The following is a 15,698-nucleotide window of genomic DNA, read 5'->3' on the forward strand; positions in this document are numbered from 1 at the left end:
GAAATGAATAAAAACAGCTGATACACATCAGAATGTAATGTGTGTTTGTTTACATGATTAAGGTGGGCAGTAATTTACACACATAAACCACGCCCAATACGTGGCATGCTGCTCATATAGCAAACGAAAACTGACCACAGTTGTGGTCTAAAAGCCTTTTAAGGACATCATATTAGAATTGATCTTTAGATATCAGAACTTACTGTTTGTGCCTGTGATGTCACAAGCATAAAATTGACGGGACTCTTGAGAATAAAAAATGTCAATTTCTCCACTATTGTTCATTGTATGGTAAAATAAATTGCACAATTGCTATTGGTGTGTAAATGAATCGATAGAACCCAACATGTAAAAATTGTGAACTTACACTTAAAATTGTCTATTTTAAAATTTTAAATACTAGATCATACCTAAAGGTCTCTTTCTTTTATGTCGCCTCCTTCTGAACAATTTGGTTGGTGTTTCTTCTCGAGGTTTTGACGGTTTCTGACTGGATGGCTGAGTAGCATTTAAATGACTATTAACATGACGTTCTAATCCCTTCTGAGATGTGAAACGTAAGCAGCAACCATCAAAAATACATTTGAATGGTTTATCACCACTGTGAGTTAAAATATGTCGCTCTAACCATGACTTAGAGCTTGATGCTTGATTGTAAACTTTACAACCTTCCCATAAACACCGAAATTTTTCACCCGTTTGTTGTTCGACATGGCAATGTTTTAAATGGTCCATAAGTCGTCGAGAGTCTAAAGAAATATCACAGCTTTTCCATTTACAAATAGAAGGGGTCTCTTTGCAACTGTCCTGGTTATCGGCAGATCTTGAGTCCTTACTGATCTGACTAGACACACAACTCCCTGCGGTGGACAATGGCGTGCACGATCGGGAGACATCTGGAGAAAGTAGGTCAGAACAACTATCTGTGCTCAAATCATCTGTAAAACTAAAGGAAAAATTGGCATTGGCATATGAGCACACAAAATAATATACATGAAAAGGTGAAAGGAGTTTTAAATATAATTCAAGCGTTTGTGATTTGAACACATATTACTTGTTACTACAATAAGGATAACACAGGAAACAATTATAATAACTTAAAGAGAGATAATTTTACAACACATGCATTTTGGATTGTGACAAAATGAAAGATAGGCTTAGAGTAATCAAGGGAACCAAGGTTATAGCAGTAAGCAAAAGAATGTAATCCAGGGACAAAGACCAGACATGGAAAACAGACATACACAACAAAGAACATAAAGTAACTAAAATCATACATATAAAATAACAAAAGCAAATGAGCAACTCGGACTCCACTAAAAACTGGGAGCATGGACCAGGTGCACTGGTAGGGTAAGCATCCTCTGCTTTTCTAGGAACACCCACCAAGTTGCTCATAAAAAGTCAAGTCCGGGGTAGAAGAAAGAGGAAAGGAAAACTATGACATGTTGAACAAATCAGTTTTCATGGTGCAGATGGATACACCATAACAATCCATGAGTTCATGATGACGACCATGAAACTTTGTAGTCATGACTTCAATCTTGTATTAATTAACATAACCCTGCTCCAGAAACCTATTTGTTAGAATTCTAGCACGATACAAAAAGTCTGCGTAGTCTTGGCAAGCTCTGGCATAACGTATGAGTTGTGATATGAACACTCCATACTCAAGTGCTGAAGGGATGTTGCCACACATGACAGGAAATTTGACAATTTTGGATGAAAAGTCATCACATTTGTCATAAAGTTTGGTCAATAGTTTTCCTTTACCATCGATTTCTAAGTGTAGGTCAAGATATGAGACTGACTCCACAGAGTCTGTAGTATCCTTTAACTCAAGTTCTTTGGGGTAGATGCGATGTATCAAATCCCGGAAATTTGGATTGTTTAAAGATAATACATCATCTATATAACTGAAACTGAGATTAAAGGATCTATCTAAATGATATTCTTTCTTTTGGATTAGATCACCTATAAAATCACCCTCACAATTTGTTCCCACTGGAATGCCGACTGTTTGTTCAAAACACGTCCACCACAATGGATAAATATGTTGTTGATTAAAGAGTATGCTATGTTTTAGTATAATACATGTAACTTCAACCTATTAATATCTTGGTAGTCCATTGGGGAAAACTGGATTTCTCTTGATCATAATAAGAACAATACAATAAAAGGTACCAAAACTTGATAGTTACAAGCAGGGAAATTGATGGGTATACATCACTGCATTAGTTTTAATATTTTTTCCATAAATAATACACATTTTTCCATAAGAAGATGAGTCTTAAATGACCTGTAAAGAATAGAAAATCCTGCATCAAGCTTTACTTGAATGACAACTAAAGAATCCATTTAATTTGTTAATCTTAAATTTTGACCAACTACATGTATTTTTAGGATTTGATTTCACAGTCTTTCTAATCAGAAAAAAATAAAATACTGTGACCTAAAAATCTCTTTCAAGAACTCACCACCAACAAATATAATTGAAGTCAGATGTCAACACTATAACAACTGAGCCTGATAAAAATGCTGTTTAAATGTCTAAGTTTGAATGAAAAGACCATGTCATGGAGTGCAATCCTAGAGTGGAAAATAGGATTGGAGTCTTCAAATAATAATTGAAATCAGATTTGATACTTTCATATTTTCATGGATTTCAATTTTTGTGGCAGCATTGCTATCTCATTATTTACAGTAAAAAGGAATGTGCAACTGTCTTTTTTACCACAAAACTGATTGATACTGATAGGAAAGTTAGGAAAACTTGAATATGCATGACATACATAGTGTACTTATGTTAGTGATGTAACTCAGGGCTATATAGAGCTCATAAGCAACAAATTTGCAGTTAAATAGAATAATGGGTGAAAAAAATGTTATTCCCTTATTATGGCATGTTTTACTTCGAAACCAAAATGAAGAAAGGACTGAACAATCAGAGCTTTCTACCTGACTTAACAGACTCTGAGAGACATTTAAGTTAGTTGAGTTTTCAATTCGACCAATATAAATTAATGCAAATTAGGTATCCCATGAATAATAATGAAAACACAGTACTTCCTTGAAAATGTATTAGAATAATTCCATTCTTCAATGTTATCTAGAGATAATACTCATACTAGACAATGACATGTAATAAATTACAGAGAGAACACAATAATTTTTTAACCAACACTCCATTCCAAGACACCACTCCCAATGATTTATTAGAAAAGGTGATAATTTTTCAAAGATGTAATGTAATACTCTACATGTGCACAACCCTGTGTCAAGAAAGCAACCCTTTGTATATCATATATCAAAACAAGCAGACAGAAAAGAATGTAGGTCTATCAAAAAATTACAAAGTTTATGATTTAAAGGTACTCAATTGTCTTTTCTGTATAAGATATTCAAAAATATCTAATTTGTTGTAAAATTTGTAAAAAGACATTTATAACTATATTGTACAATGTTTAACAACTCAAGTCTTTGCATGCTTAAATTTGAACATGTAGCTTCATGATTTTTTAAAAAAAAGTTGTTACTTGTCAATATTACAGCAGGGGTTTAAGTGTGGTGTCAATGGGTAATACATTATTGACAGTAATGAGTATCAAACATGTACTACATGTATTATACACAAATTCAATCTGTATTTGATGGTTTTAGTAAGAATGTGGAAGACTTCATTATATTGCTTTGTGTCAAAGATTTTGGTTCTCCATTTTATAATTTGAGTAAAATTACCAACCAAGAATCACGGTCACCATTGCGTTTCGTGATGAGATCAAGGCAAGACAGACCCAGCTGTTGCTGAACTTTCTCCTCTGTGATTGTCCTAGAAATAGAAACAAAAAAACAAAAATAATAAATTTGAGAAATGACAAAACTACCAGTTATTCACAAGATGCTATTTTCTAACATAGGAATAAGTGATGTCTAAAGCAACAATTACTGTAAAGATATCTCAACTGTGGGTTACCATTTAACACAATTTTGTTGACAGATTTGAATGTTATATCACACAGTACTTCTTTTAAAGCACAGAACACTATTTCTCTATTTTTTATTATCCATACCCAATGTTTACCAGTATCGTCCTTTATACACCATCTTAGCCTCAGAACAAAATTGGTAATTAATCCACATAAAAACAGAAATCAATATTCATATATTTTTTCACAGAAACCCAGAAACAAATTGTTGGCACTTTAATGTTTGGAAATGCAATATAAACCATTAAGCATTACTTTGTGAGATTATGGCTTCCTTCTGTATCTTAAAGAGTTCCCAATGTATACCAGTCAACATGTTAATGGGGTATCATCATTAAAGGCACAAACTACATGAAGAGAAGGTAGATAACTCCTTTATACAAAGACCAGTTTCTTCATTTTGATTTAATTATTGCATTTTATACAATCTAATATTTTAGAAAATTGGCTTACAGAATAATCCATGCTCAGCTTAACAGGAAGCAACCAAAAGTGCTAACAATGTACAACCTAATAAAGTGACACTGTAGACATAATGTACAATCATCATATAAAAGGAAGTTAAGAGTTACCAACAAAAATTTCCATTATCATTTACATAAGTTGAAAAAGTATTAAACTGTAGAAGTTGAAATCTGCAAGCAACCCAAACTATTTCAATGTACATTTTTTTAAGTAAAGCTATAAGTAGTAACCTATATGATGGCATATACTGACCAAATACCACAGGCTATGAAACAGTGTTAAGGTTATTTCTTTCACTTTGTTGTGACATAAGTAGCCTTAAAACTACTGGGTCAACAAATTTAAAACAGTTTTTTTGTCTTTCCAGCTTTTCAAGAAAAGTTCAATAAAGAATGTGCTGACTTGAATTTAAGACAAAATATGAAGGTTACAAGAAATCATGTCAACATTATACTGTCTGCTGTTACTGGAGCAGAACAGAAACTCATTGATTCTGTCTGCAAATTACCAGGCCAATATAATACCAAGTAGTTCAATATGTCTACAACCTACCATTACAAGTTCCAAGATACAAATAATTATAACATAACAAAAAATATGAAATCAATCATTACATGACCAAATCTTTTGAAAGACTTAAATCTAGATTTATTTTTTTTAAGTTTCCAATCTGTGTCCAATTGGATAAGGCAACTTAGTGTAACTATAAGAATTTGTGGAAACAGGAAGTTATATTCATTTTCTACTGTTGTATGATTGCATTGTTTAATCAGGCAAGAGCAAGAAAAAAAATCTTTCTTAACCTGGTGACCCAATATCTTCATAGAAACATGCAGAAAAACAAAGAACACATACATTACCATTGGTCAAGGTAAAAATATTATCCTAACTTGAGAATGTAATTAAGGAACACTGTTTCTGTTAAAGTGTAGATTATCACAGTGTCACGTTATTTGAAATACTGTAAATGTACTTATTTTTTAGAATTCTGTCAAGTAAACATATGCGTTGGTATCAGTTTTTGCAGTATCGAAAAATGATAAGCATTATACAGTGATGATGTCAATTCTGCAGTAATTATTTTTGCACTACTCTGTCCACTGTGAAAATAAATATGTTTACAGTAAAGTTAAATATGTACTACAGTAACCCAATGTGGAATAAATCAATGGAGCAAAGAGGTCTACTTGACTATAGTGTACAAAGGAAGAATGAAGCAGCCCATTTAAGAACCTAAAATAAAAGAGGCAAATCAGACTGTGGAAAACAATCATTTCATAAATTAGTCTTACTATGTCAGGTAAAGCATGACATAGTCAGAATTATTTTACTTGCTAGAAAGAACATTGGACGGAATCAGAACTACCTTACTATATAAGATAGAAGCTTTAGACAAAATATTGGACAGAGTCAGAGTAATCAAGGAAACTAAGGTTATAGTGGTAATCAAAAGAATGTACTCCAGGGAGAAAGACAAGACATAGAAAACAGACATACACAACAAAGAACATAAAGTATCTAAAATCATACATACAAAGTAACAAAAGCAAATGAGCAACTCAGAATTATGTCATAATGTTAAAGAAAACATTGGACTAAGTCAGAATTATGTTACTATGTCAGACAGAAGCTTGGACTATGTCAGAACTATGTTACTATGTTAGACAAATTATTGGACAGTCAGAATAATGTTACTATACTCAACAAAACATTGGACAAAGTCAGAATTATGTTAGACAAATTATTGGACAGAGTCAGAACTACATAACTATGTTAGACAGAAGCTTGAATGAAGTCAGAATTACGCTTTTATGTTAGACAAAACACTGGACAGGGTCAGAATTATGTTACTGTCAGACTGAACAGGAAAATGACAGAATTGTGTTACTACATGACTATATCACTTATTCCAGTAGAATATGGCCGATTCTGAACAGTATCACTATACCAGGTCAGATCTATTTTACCATGTCAGGCCTACATTTATAAGATTCATATTTGTATCAAAGGTTATTTAAAGGTCATTACACCATGTAAAACATCTGAGGATAAGGACTATGTTGAAATACTCAGTACATTTAACCAGAACTATCTCTTTGATATAGACTGTAATGTTGATAGGTACATAAATCACCAGACCATGATAAAAATGGTCTATTGCTGAAAAGAAAAGACACAGCAAAAATGTATAGAATATAGGATTCATTAAAAAACAAAAATTTAAAAAAAAAAAAAAAAAAGAAGTAATCTGCCAAATAACTTCTTTCTACCTAGTCTGAGCTTTAATCATTGAATTAAATAGGAATGGCCATTCCCAATGTTTTAAATGCATTATCACCAAATAAATATATTGAATATCTCACAAAAAAAAACCCTTAAAATCATACTAAATGGTTTTCAAAACTTTTCACATCTTATTTAGGAAAAAAGAGCAAGTGTTTGACCCTTTGTATCAAGGGAAGAATATAAAACAGACACTACTAAATTACCAATGGCAAATTTTTTAACTGTGTACACATCAAACTAGACAGATTCCTAAGCTGTCTCCTACCATTAATTGTATGATCAATAACTGAGATGTATACCAAAACAGAGGCAGAAATGCACCAAAATATGTATCTTTTGCTAACCAGTGATTTTCCAGCTGTTTTTGTGGAAGATGCCCAGATCCCTTGCAATTGGGAAAAAGAGGGCATGAACTACAGCTTTGAGAAAAAATTAAGGATAGGATTTTTATCGTAAGTAGTATTTTAGAAATAAGTTCTTAGAAATGAGGTCCATTACAGTTCCCATTGCATATAAATCTATTAAGTAACCTTTGGATAACAGTTCTGAAACGGTAGAGTTGAATAAGGATTTACTTTAGGTAACCTCTGGATAACAGTTCTGAAACGGTAGAGTTGAATAAGGATTTACTTTAGGTAACCTCTGGATAACAATTCTGAAACGGTAGAGTTGAATAAGGATTTACTTTAGGTAACCTCTGGATAACAGTTCTGAAACGGTAGAGTTGAATAAGGATTTACTTTAGGTAACCTCTGGATAACAGTTCTGAAACGGTAGAGTTGAATAAGGATTTACTTTAGGTAACCTCTGGATAACAGTTTTGAAACTGCAGATTGATTAAGGATTTACATGAAATCTGAAATTTCAGTCAACAGGCTGTGACTGTGGGGGTATATGCAGAAATGGACATAGAAATGTGCTATAGTGATGGTAATGCAACTGCATTATATAAATATAATTGACCTAGCACAAGTGTGTTCTATAAAACCTAAATTCTAACTTGGCTCAAGTCACAACACAAAAAAATTAATCCCAGTCTTCATTTTGTGGCATGGTACCATGTAGTAAAATCTATATGACTATATGAGATTCATTCACTTTTACTCAGGTTATTATACAGACATAAGGAAAATGCTCATTACAAGACCCTTTTTGGCCCCTAATTCCTACCAGATTCAATTTTAACCCCAAAATCAATCCCAGTCTTCCTTTTGTGGTGTGGCACCTTCTTAAACAATATCAAGGAGATTCATTCACTAATAGGCAAGTAACTGATTGGACATCAAGAAAATGCATGTTTCTGGTCCCCTCCACCAAAGCCAATCGAAGTCAGACCATTGTAATATAGAATATTTAGGAACGATATTATAGACATTCCTATACTTTTACTAGATGTCTACAGACAACGATGCCAACGACATGGACGATGACAACCAAATTATAATAATAAAAAAACATAGAAAACTGTTACAAATCAATAACTCTTAGTGAGCACACTCACAATAACCAACACACATATTTTTACTTTTTAGAAAAAAGTCAGTCCCTGAAAAAGTAGCCTCCCTTAAATTTCTGTGAAAATAAGTCCCATCCATGATATTATTGCTGATAACCATTCACAAAAGTATGAAGTCAGAATTATGTAACTAGGTAGTACTAAATATTGGACAGTCAAAATTATGTTACTATGTTTGGAAGTTTGGACAGTCAGAACTATGTTACTTTGTTAGACAAAACATTGAACAGAGTCAGAATTTCTGCAAAAATAAATCACATCCAAGATTTCATTGCTGATAAGCATTCACAAAAGTATAAAGCAAATCAGTAAAAAAAACGGAGGCCCTATCCAGGCGACAAGAAGTTCTGACAGACACAAGGACAGATGGGTGAAATACATTATACACCTGAGGTATAAATAGTATGAACCGTGAGGCAGCTGGAACCTAGGTGAAGTCAATAGATGATGAAACATAACATTAATTGTTCATTGTTGGCTCTTTTAGCCTCTATTCACTAAAAAATAGAGGTCAGAACCTCATTAATCATCACTTTCCTAAAATGATGTTTCAGTTCAAATTATATAAAAATCCATGTACTTCATACATAAACAAGAACAGTGCTCCAGGTCCCCCAACTCACAACAAAAGTATATGGAATATAAGTAATGAAAAGAAAAGTTTATTGCCATAATGTTGAAGTTTTAGCTTTTATATGGGCCTTCCTCATAAGCTTTCAACTGTGTAAGTTTGATGACTGTCTCTGAAGGAGTTCAAAAATTAAGCCCTGGAAACCATTTTTGGCCCAAAAAGTACCATTGACCTGGACCTTTGACCTACTGACCCCAAAATCATTAGATGTCTTCCTTACCTCATAAGCCTTCAACTGTGTAAGTTTAATGAAAGTCTATGAAGGGGTTAAAAGAGTACGCCCTAGAAGTCAATTTTGGATGAACTGATGGAAAAGCCAAAACATAGGGGACAATAAAAAATTACACAACAAAAGATTTTTTAGTAAGGAAAAGATTTTAAGAAAGGAATTCACTAGGATGTACCTAAGTGAGGTGTGTTGATATATATATTTTTAAAAAACCATAATCAATTTTCAGTGTCATTATACTGCCTGTTTGAGCATTTGATGTCTAACAACATATACAAATGACTAAGAATAGACAAAATAAGAGCTCCATTAAAATCATGTTCACACATGTTGTACAGACAACCTGTTCATCGGTTATTAAACATTTTGACATTAACATAACATCTGAAGCCAGATCATATTGATATCATGTGTTCATTCAAACAAAAACATACAAGCTATAAAATTGATCATCTACAATTTTACAAGTTTGTTTTATTTACTTTCTTTCAAAATCAAACAACTATACATCATTGTGTCAACACAGTTCAGAAGAAAAAGTTCTTTCATAGCACTTCCGCCCCTTTAAACAGCTGGTGTACCTGATACATAGATAAACTGGTTACCTACTAACCCAGTCATAACAAAAATGCATTATCAGCTCAATGTATACTGATCTTTAAAAGCACAGCAACAGTGTAATAGAAACACAATGTATGAACATGTAGAACAGGTAAGAGTTTCATTTGGTCTATAGAATTTCTAAATAACATTGACTGCAATCCTCAAAAAACACAGTTAAAAAAACATAACTATGACAGTGTTAGTGTGTGTGCAAACTGTAATAGGTTCAGTGAGTTTTTTTAAACTTACCAGTTAAACAAATTTCAAATGAGCAAGAAAATATCTGTGTCACAAGATCACTGAGACACTTCAATTCAAATGCAGGGAAATAATTTAATAACTTAATTTCTGGACAAATAAGTTTCAAGTTATCAAATTATAGACTAATCATAAATTATCATATCCATCAAATACCTGACTTACATTTTGTAAATATACATTATACTTGTGCTTCTGCAACATTTTAGATGATAATTCACACATGAACACCAAACCTGTCATACACTTGTAACTTTTTTATTTTTAAACAAGCTTGAGATAAGGAACAAGCATCAGACATGTCACATAGTGGTGTAATACTTGGTGTATTCAGTATAGCACAGGTAATGTTAATGATTAAGAAAAAAATATTTAAAAAAATTCCATCCAATTTAGTGGTTTATTAAAATAAAAAACAAAATACTGAAAAAGTATCTATATATATTTTATTTTGCTATATTAAATGCTTTTGTATTGCTTTTTATCTCCATGTATTGCTTTTATCACCTAAGTTTTAGTTGCTTTTAGTTATACAACTACATGTATTTATCCATTTGCTTTTATTTTGCTTTGTTTGCCAGCTCTTATCATATATGTATCTTTTGTATTGTCCATTATTTATTTGCATGCTTTGTTGTTATATAATGGTCTAAAGCTCAATAGAGCTTATGTTTATTATTATGTATTTCATGCAGACTCTAAATAAGACTTCTTTATTATTTATTTATTTATTTATATAGCTTAAAACACAACTAACAGCATACAGGTGACTTAAGTTTCCATAGCATCTTTAAGGTCGTAGGGTAAAAAATGGAATTATACCAACTGTGTAGGGAAAAAAAAGTTTGGGGCTATTAACATACAGTGTTTCCAAAGGTTTATAGCAACATTGTATGTTACTTGACCAAAAACTATTCATACTGGGCATTATATATTTGTCATTAATTTCAGAATGATAACTGTAGAATTTGGTTGAACAATTTTTTCACCAAATTGCACATACAGTGAGTGACAAGTCATTTACAGGCTCATTATACATGTACTTGTAGTAAACATCTATCCCACTTACTGCAATTATTCTTCCATTTAAATGTAAATGATTTGTTTTACATATTGTGATGATGTTGTCACAGCTTTCCATGCCATTTTGAATTTATCTTAATACATTGTTCAAAATGCAATACAGATTGTATCTTCCAGCATGTGTGCTTCTTTCAATCACCAAATTTTACAACAGCTGAGCTTAGAAGTAAATAGAACAGGCTAAGTGCCTTTGTAAAGATTCAAAATACAAATATTTCAGTTCCCATGACTCATCACAGCACTGAATGAAAAACTCATTTCAACAGTTTTACCCTCAGGTTGTAAATATTCATTCTCTTATTGTACAGAACTAAATAAGCAGATGTTCTGTCACTGCAAATGAAAATTCGCTCAACACTCTTGATATTTTGTAAACAAATCTGTCTTGTTTCAGAAAGAGAAAGTTTAAATCTCAAACTACCAATTTATCGTTATGATCCTTTCAAATTTAAAGAAATTTGTAACAATATGAAGAAAACAAATTTTCAACACAATCTCATCCAGTACCATCATCTCTGTTTAGTTACTTGTCCAGAAATCAAACTTTAATTGTATTTTTACATGGCCTTTTAATTTTACTAGTCTCTGGTATGGGAAAAGTTCTGAGGGAGCGACCATTTGATTTACATGGGAGGGGGTGGTTAGGATGAAATTTGAAATGAAAAGGCAAGACAATGATGTATGATTAAAAAAATCCAGGATGAATAATTTGGTAAAACAAAAAGGCATGGTGCAAATGGTAGAAACAAAATCAGGATCTGGTTTGAAAAAAAATCAAGGACAGACTAGAGTAAAAAATAAAAAGTCAAGTCAAAAATTATACGGAAAATTAAACTCCCCCAATAAAAATCAAATGGTTGCTCCCTAGAGGCACAAACTGTTAAAATCTGCAGTTCAGTGATGTTTATTAGTGTAAACATTTTTTTTTTAGAAAAACCTTTCCTCAAATAATGACACTAATTAGAAAAATCAAGGACCCTGTAATAGATTTTAAAATATGGTTGTGTCATTTTTTTTTATTAATTTCATTTTTTAACATAAAACCACAAAGCAATTATTCCACAACACCCAATTAATATTATAAATTGGCTTTTCAAAGAATATAACATGAGTAAAATTAAAGTCATAGGGTGCAAAATCAACTGTAGACAGGATGACTGAGTCTTAGATAAACTATATCAGATCTACAGCAGTTTTAAGAAGTTTTGTATGTTAAAATCTATGTTGAAAGCTCAACTCCTTCCAGAAAATTGAAGTTTCCATTATACATGTAATTACACAATGAGTGTAATAAATATATGGAAACTGGCATATATGTTCTTTTACTACAAATAAAATAAAACAATAATGCTCAATAAATATGATGTACTAAGCTACTGCATCGAGACTTAGTAACTGGACCAGCGCCAATGGACATGACCCTATCTCACCTACTTCACAGAGCTGTCTAGTCAATACAAATTGTAAAGGTAGTAAACTAAGATAAAACTCACAGCAGTATCTTCATAACTTTAAAAGAATCCTTGATAAAGTAACATAAAAACTGTTGAATATCTGATTAAATCTCCATTAAAAATTGGCAGGCTACATGTATAAATACATATATTCCTTAATCCTTTCTGTTTGTCAAAACTTCAGCAAGTTTGTCAAAATGCAGTTTAAATCCTACTCAAACCTGTTCACAGACTACAATAACCTCATATGTCAGATCACAGACTACAGTAACCTCATATGTCAGTTAATAACATCACAGAATATGGTAAAGGTACCTTTATCATTGTCACATAAACTTGTTAATTACACAATTAATTCACCAATCATGAATTATGATTACTAACAGACCATATGTAGGCAAACATGTAAACTCCTCATGTTAGTAAAACATTATTCGATCAATATTCCTATAGTCCTATAGTCACAAAAATGTCAAAAACTAACTAAATCCAATTGTTTGTGGTGTGAAATAAATATATTGAAATAGTTAACACCTGTCCAGGAGCAGTGAAATCATTATAACTCCAATAGAATCTAAGTAAAAAAACTATTGGCAGTAGACTACATGTGTACAGTCAGGTAGTCAGATGTGACTTTCAGGTCAATTCAAACCATCAATTGGTATTTTCCCTTCACATCACAATAAGATATGGTTTTTGTTGTTCTATTTTAAACAGTTACAGACAGACTGGTTCATTAGGTCACAAGTTCATATGGTACAGAACACAATAGGACTTGTTCCCTGTTCAAAAATGCTCAGATTGGGATTTTGGACTGGTCCTAAGAACTAGGATGGTTAAACATTTTTTTCTGCCAGTGTTATGTACTGTTTCAATTTTTCAATACTCATTGATAGGTAATATTTTAAAATATTCATGTATACAATAAATTTGTCAGTACATGTAAGTAATTAGGAAATGACATAATTTATGTGATAGTTTTCAGAACAACCCATTCAAATGGAATTGTCTGATATTACATCAAAAACATTGACTTTTACTGAAACTATTATATTAATATTATCATGGCATACAAAAAATGTCAAATTGTTCCTCAAACTTAGAATTCTAGATTGAAACCTGATAACAAGCAGAAACATAAATATCAGTTGTCCATCTAAGTATGTACTAAATAAACATGTATATCATACATGTATACATGCAGGCTGCTCCTAATGTACGTAATCAAAATACTTGCGTAAACCTAGACTGTGTAAACAAGTAATGTGGACACCATGTACATCAATCCAACTATAATGTATTTTGAAATTAAGTAAAAACCTACAATGTTTCTTCTACAGAAAAAAAAAAGTACACAGAAATATTTGGTAAAACATGACCAATTAACACTATCTGTAGTTTTTCCTTATTGTTGAAAAAATACTCAGAAGTGTACCTAGGTGGTCTTATTGTGTAGCTAATGAGAGACATGATCAATATCACGGGCCAATGACATGGAGTATCAGTGATATCCCCTTCCATAACAAAAGGATGTTGTATAAACAATAGAAAATGATTACACAATCACTTCACTGAAACATCTGTCTTATTATTGAGATAAAATAGACTGTATCACAGGTCAACAGGGCTTAAAATGATGGCAATATTAACTTACAAATGAAGTAAATGCTAACAATTGAACCTAATTAAAGTAAAATACAATATTTTAATACATCAATACAGACTTCAGTGTAAAATTACGCTTCTGAGGAGAGACTTTCCGGGATCATGTTTTGAAAATAGCCAGGATTTTGAGATTGGTCTAAATTGAAAATACATAGTTCTCAACAGGATAACTTAATATTCTATAAAGTCATGACATCACTATGGACTTAAAAATTGCTCTGAACCCCCCCCAAAAAAAAACAAAAAACATTTTCTGCAATATGATTTATAACAATAGAGTGATATACTTTTTTTTAATTGTTCTTTTTTACATAAAAAAATAAACAGCTGTGCTAAGAGCGCAAGATACGCCCGTCCGTAAAAATAGCTGATGGTATAAATTTTAGAAAACAATAACCTGATTTCTAATTACCAAAAAATTAGTCTGTAAATATAGTGAGCAGTTTTTTCTTCAGTTATTCAAAAAGTATAAGTGATCTTACAACTGTTTGACATGATGAAAGTATACAATAGCATTTAAAAGGGATTCTTTGTTTTTGAACTAGATAAAACTATAATAAACTACAGAATTGAAAACTGGACAAATAATTCATTATGTAATAATATTATTATGAGGTAAGACCAACAGCTAATAGTACAATTCCTTCTACTTTTACTGTAAGGAAGTCCATATTGCCTTGTGGTCAGAATAAAAAGTTTCTAGGGTACCACTCTGATAATTGTCAATATTCATAAAAATCAAATCTATTGTAGAATTCAAGTCGTTTGTTGGTCCCAATATAATACAGCTTTTCAAAACTGTAAGGTAAGCAGCAATCTTATGTTGTGGTAATTACATCAGATTTGAAAACAATATAGACTTTTAAGTGAATAAAGTTCCGTAACTCTGGAACGACAAATAAATAATTCTTCAAAATCGAAAGGGAGCATTCTTCCATGAATATTAATATTGTGCTAAAATTTCATTTTAATCCGTAAAAGCGAATTTGAGTTATCGCGCAACGTGTGGATGGACGGACGGACAATGGTATACCATTATACAACCATAATCTAGCATGTCTATAAAACTGTATGCAAAATTTCAATAATAGTATCAGTACAGCTGAGTTATTACATCAGATTTGACAATAATATAAATTTTTAAGTGAATAAAGTTCTGTAACTCTGGAACGACAAATAAAAAATTCTTCAAAATCGAAACGGAGCTTTCTTCTGTTAATATTAATATTGTGCTAAAATTTCATTTGAATCCGTAAAAGCGAATTTGAGTTATCGCGCGACATGTGGACGGACGGACAGACAATGGTATACCATAATACGTCCCGTCTATATAGACGGGCGTATAAAAACATATGAAACAAGAATCATACAGTTTCATCAGATTTTTAATTTTGTTTCATCTTGTACAAGTACAAAATGTAAAGTGTACATTTCTGTACATGTACTAAAATTGTATTTGCAAAAAATGTAGACAAAAAAAAAACACATTTATATAAGTAGTACAATGTAATTCATATTTTAA

At 31.7% G+C, this 15,698-nt stretch overlaps 1 protein-coding gene across 1 annotated transcript in view; it reads right to left on the reverse strand.

Moving 5' to 3' along the window:
* Window positions 1-15,698, reverse strand: part of LOC148614740 (zinc finger protein aebp2-like) — a 41,155-nt gene that overhangs the window by 21,465 nt on the left and 3,992 nt on the right. The window contains exons 2-3 of the mRNA XM_088589061.1: window positions 3,743-3,829; window positions 411-946 (exon numbers count right to left, since the gene is read on the reverse strand). Of these exons, the coding sequence (XP_088445187.1) occupies window positions 411-946; window positions 3,743-3,829 (623 nt within the window). The remainder of the gene's footprint in view (window positions 1-410; window positions 947-3,742; window positions 3,830-15,698) is intronic.

The sequence above is a fragment of the Perna viridis genome, chromosome 6 (genome assembly GCF_037379345.1).
Source record: "Perna viridis isolate PV_CMFRI_1.1 ecotype Kerala chromosome 6, ASM3737934v1, whole genome shotgun sequence".
Taxonomy (NCBI): domain Eukaryota; kingdom Metazoa; phylum Mollusca; class Bivalvia; order Mytilida; family Mytilidae; genus Perna; species Perna viridis.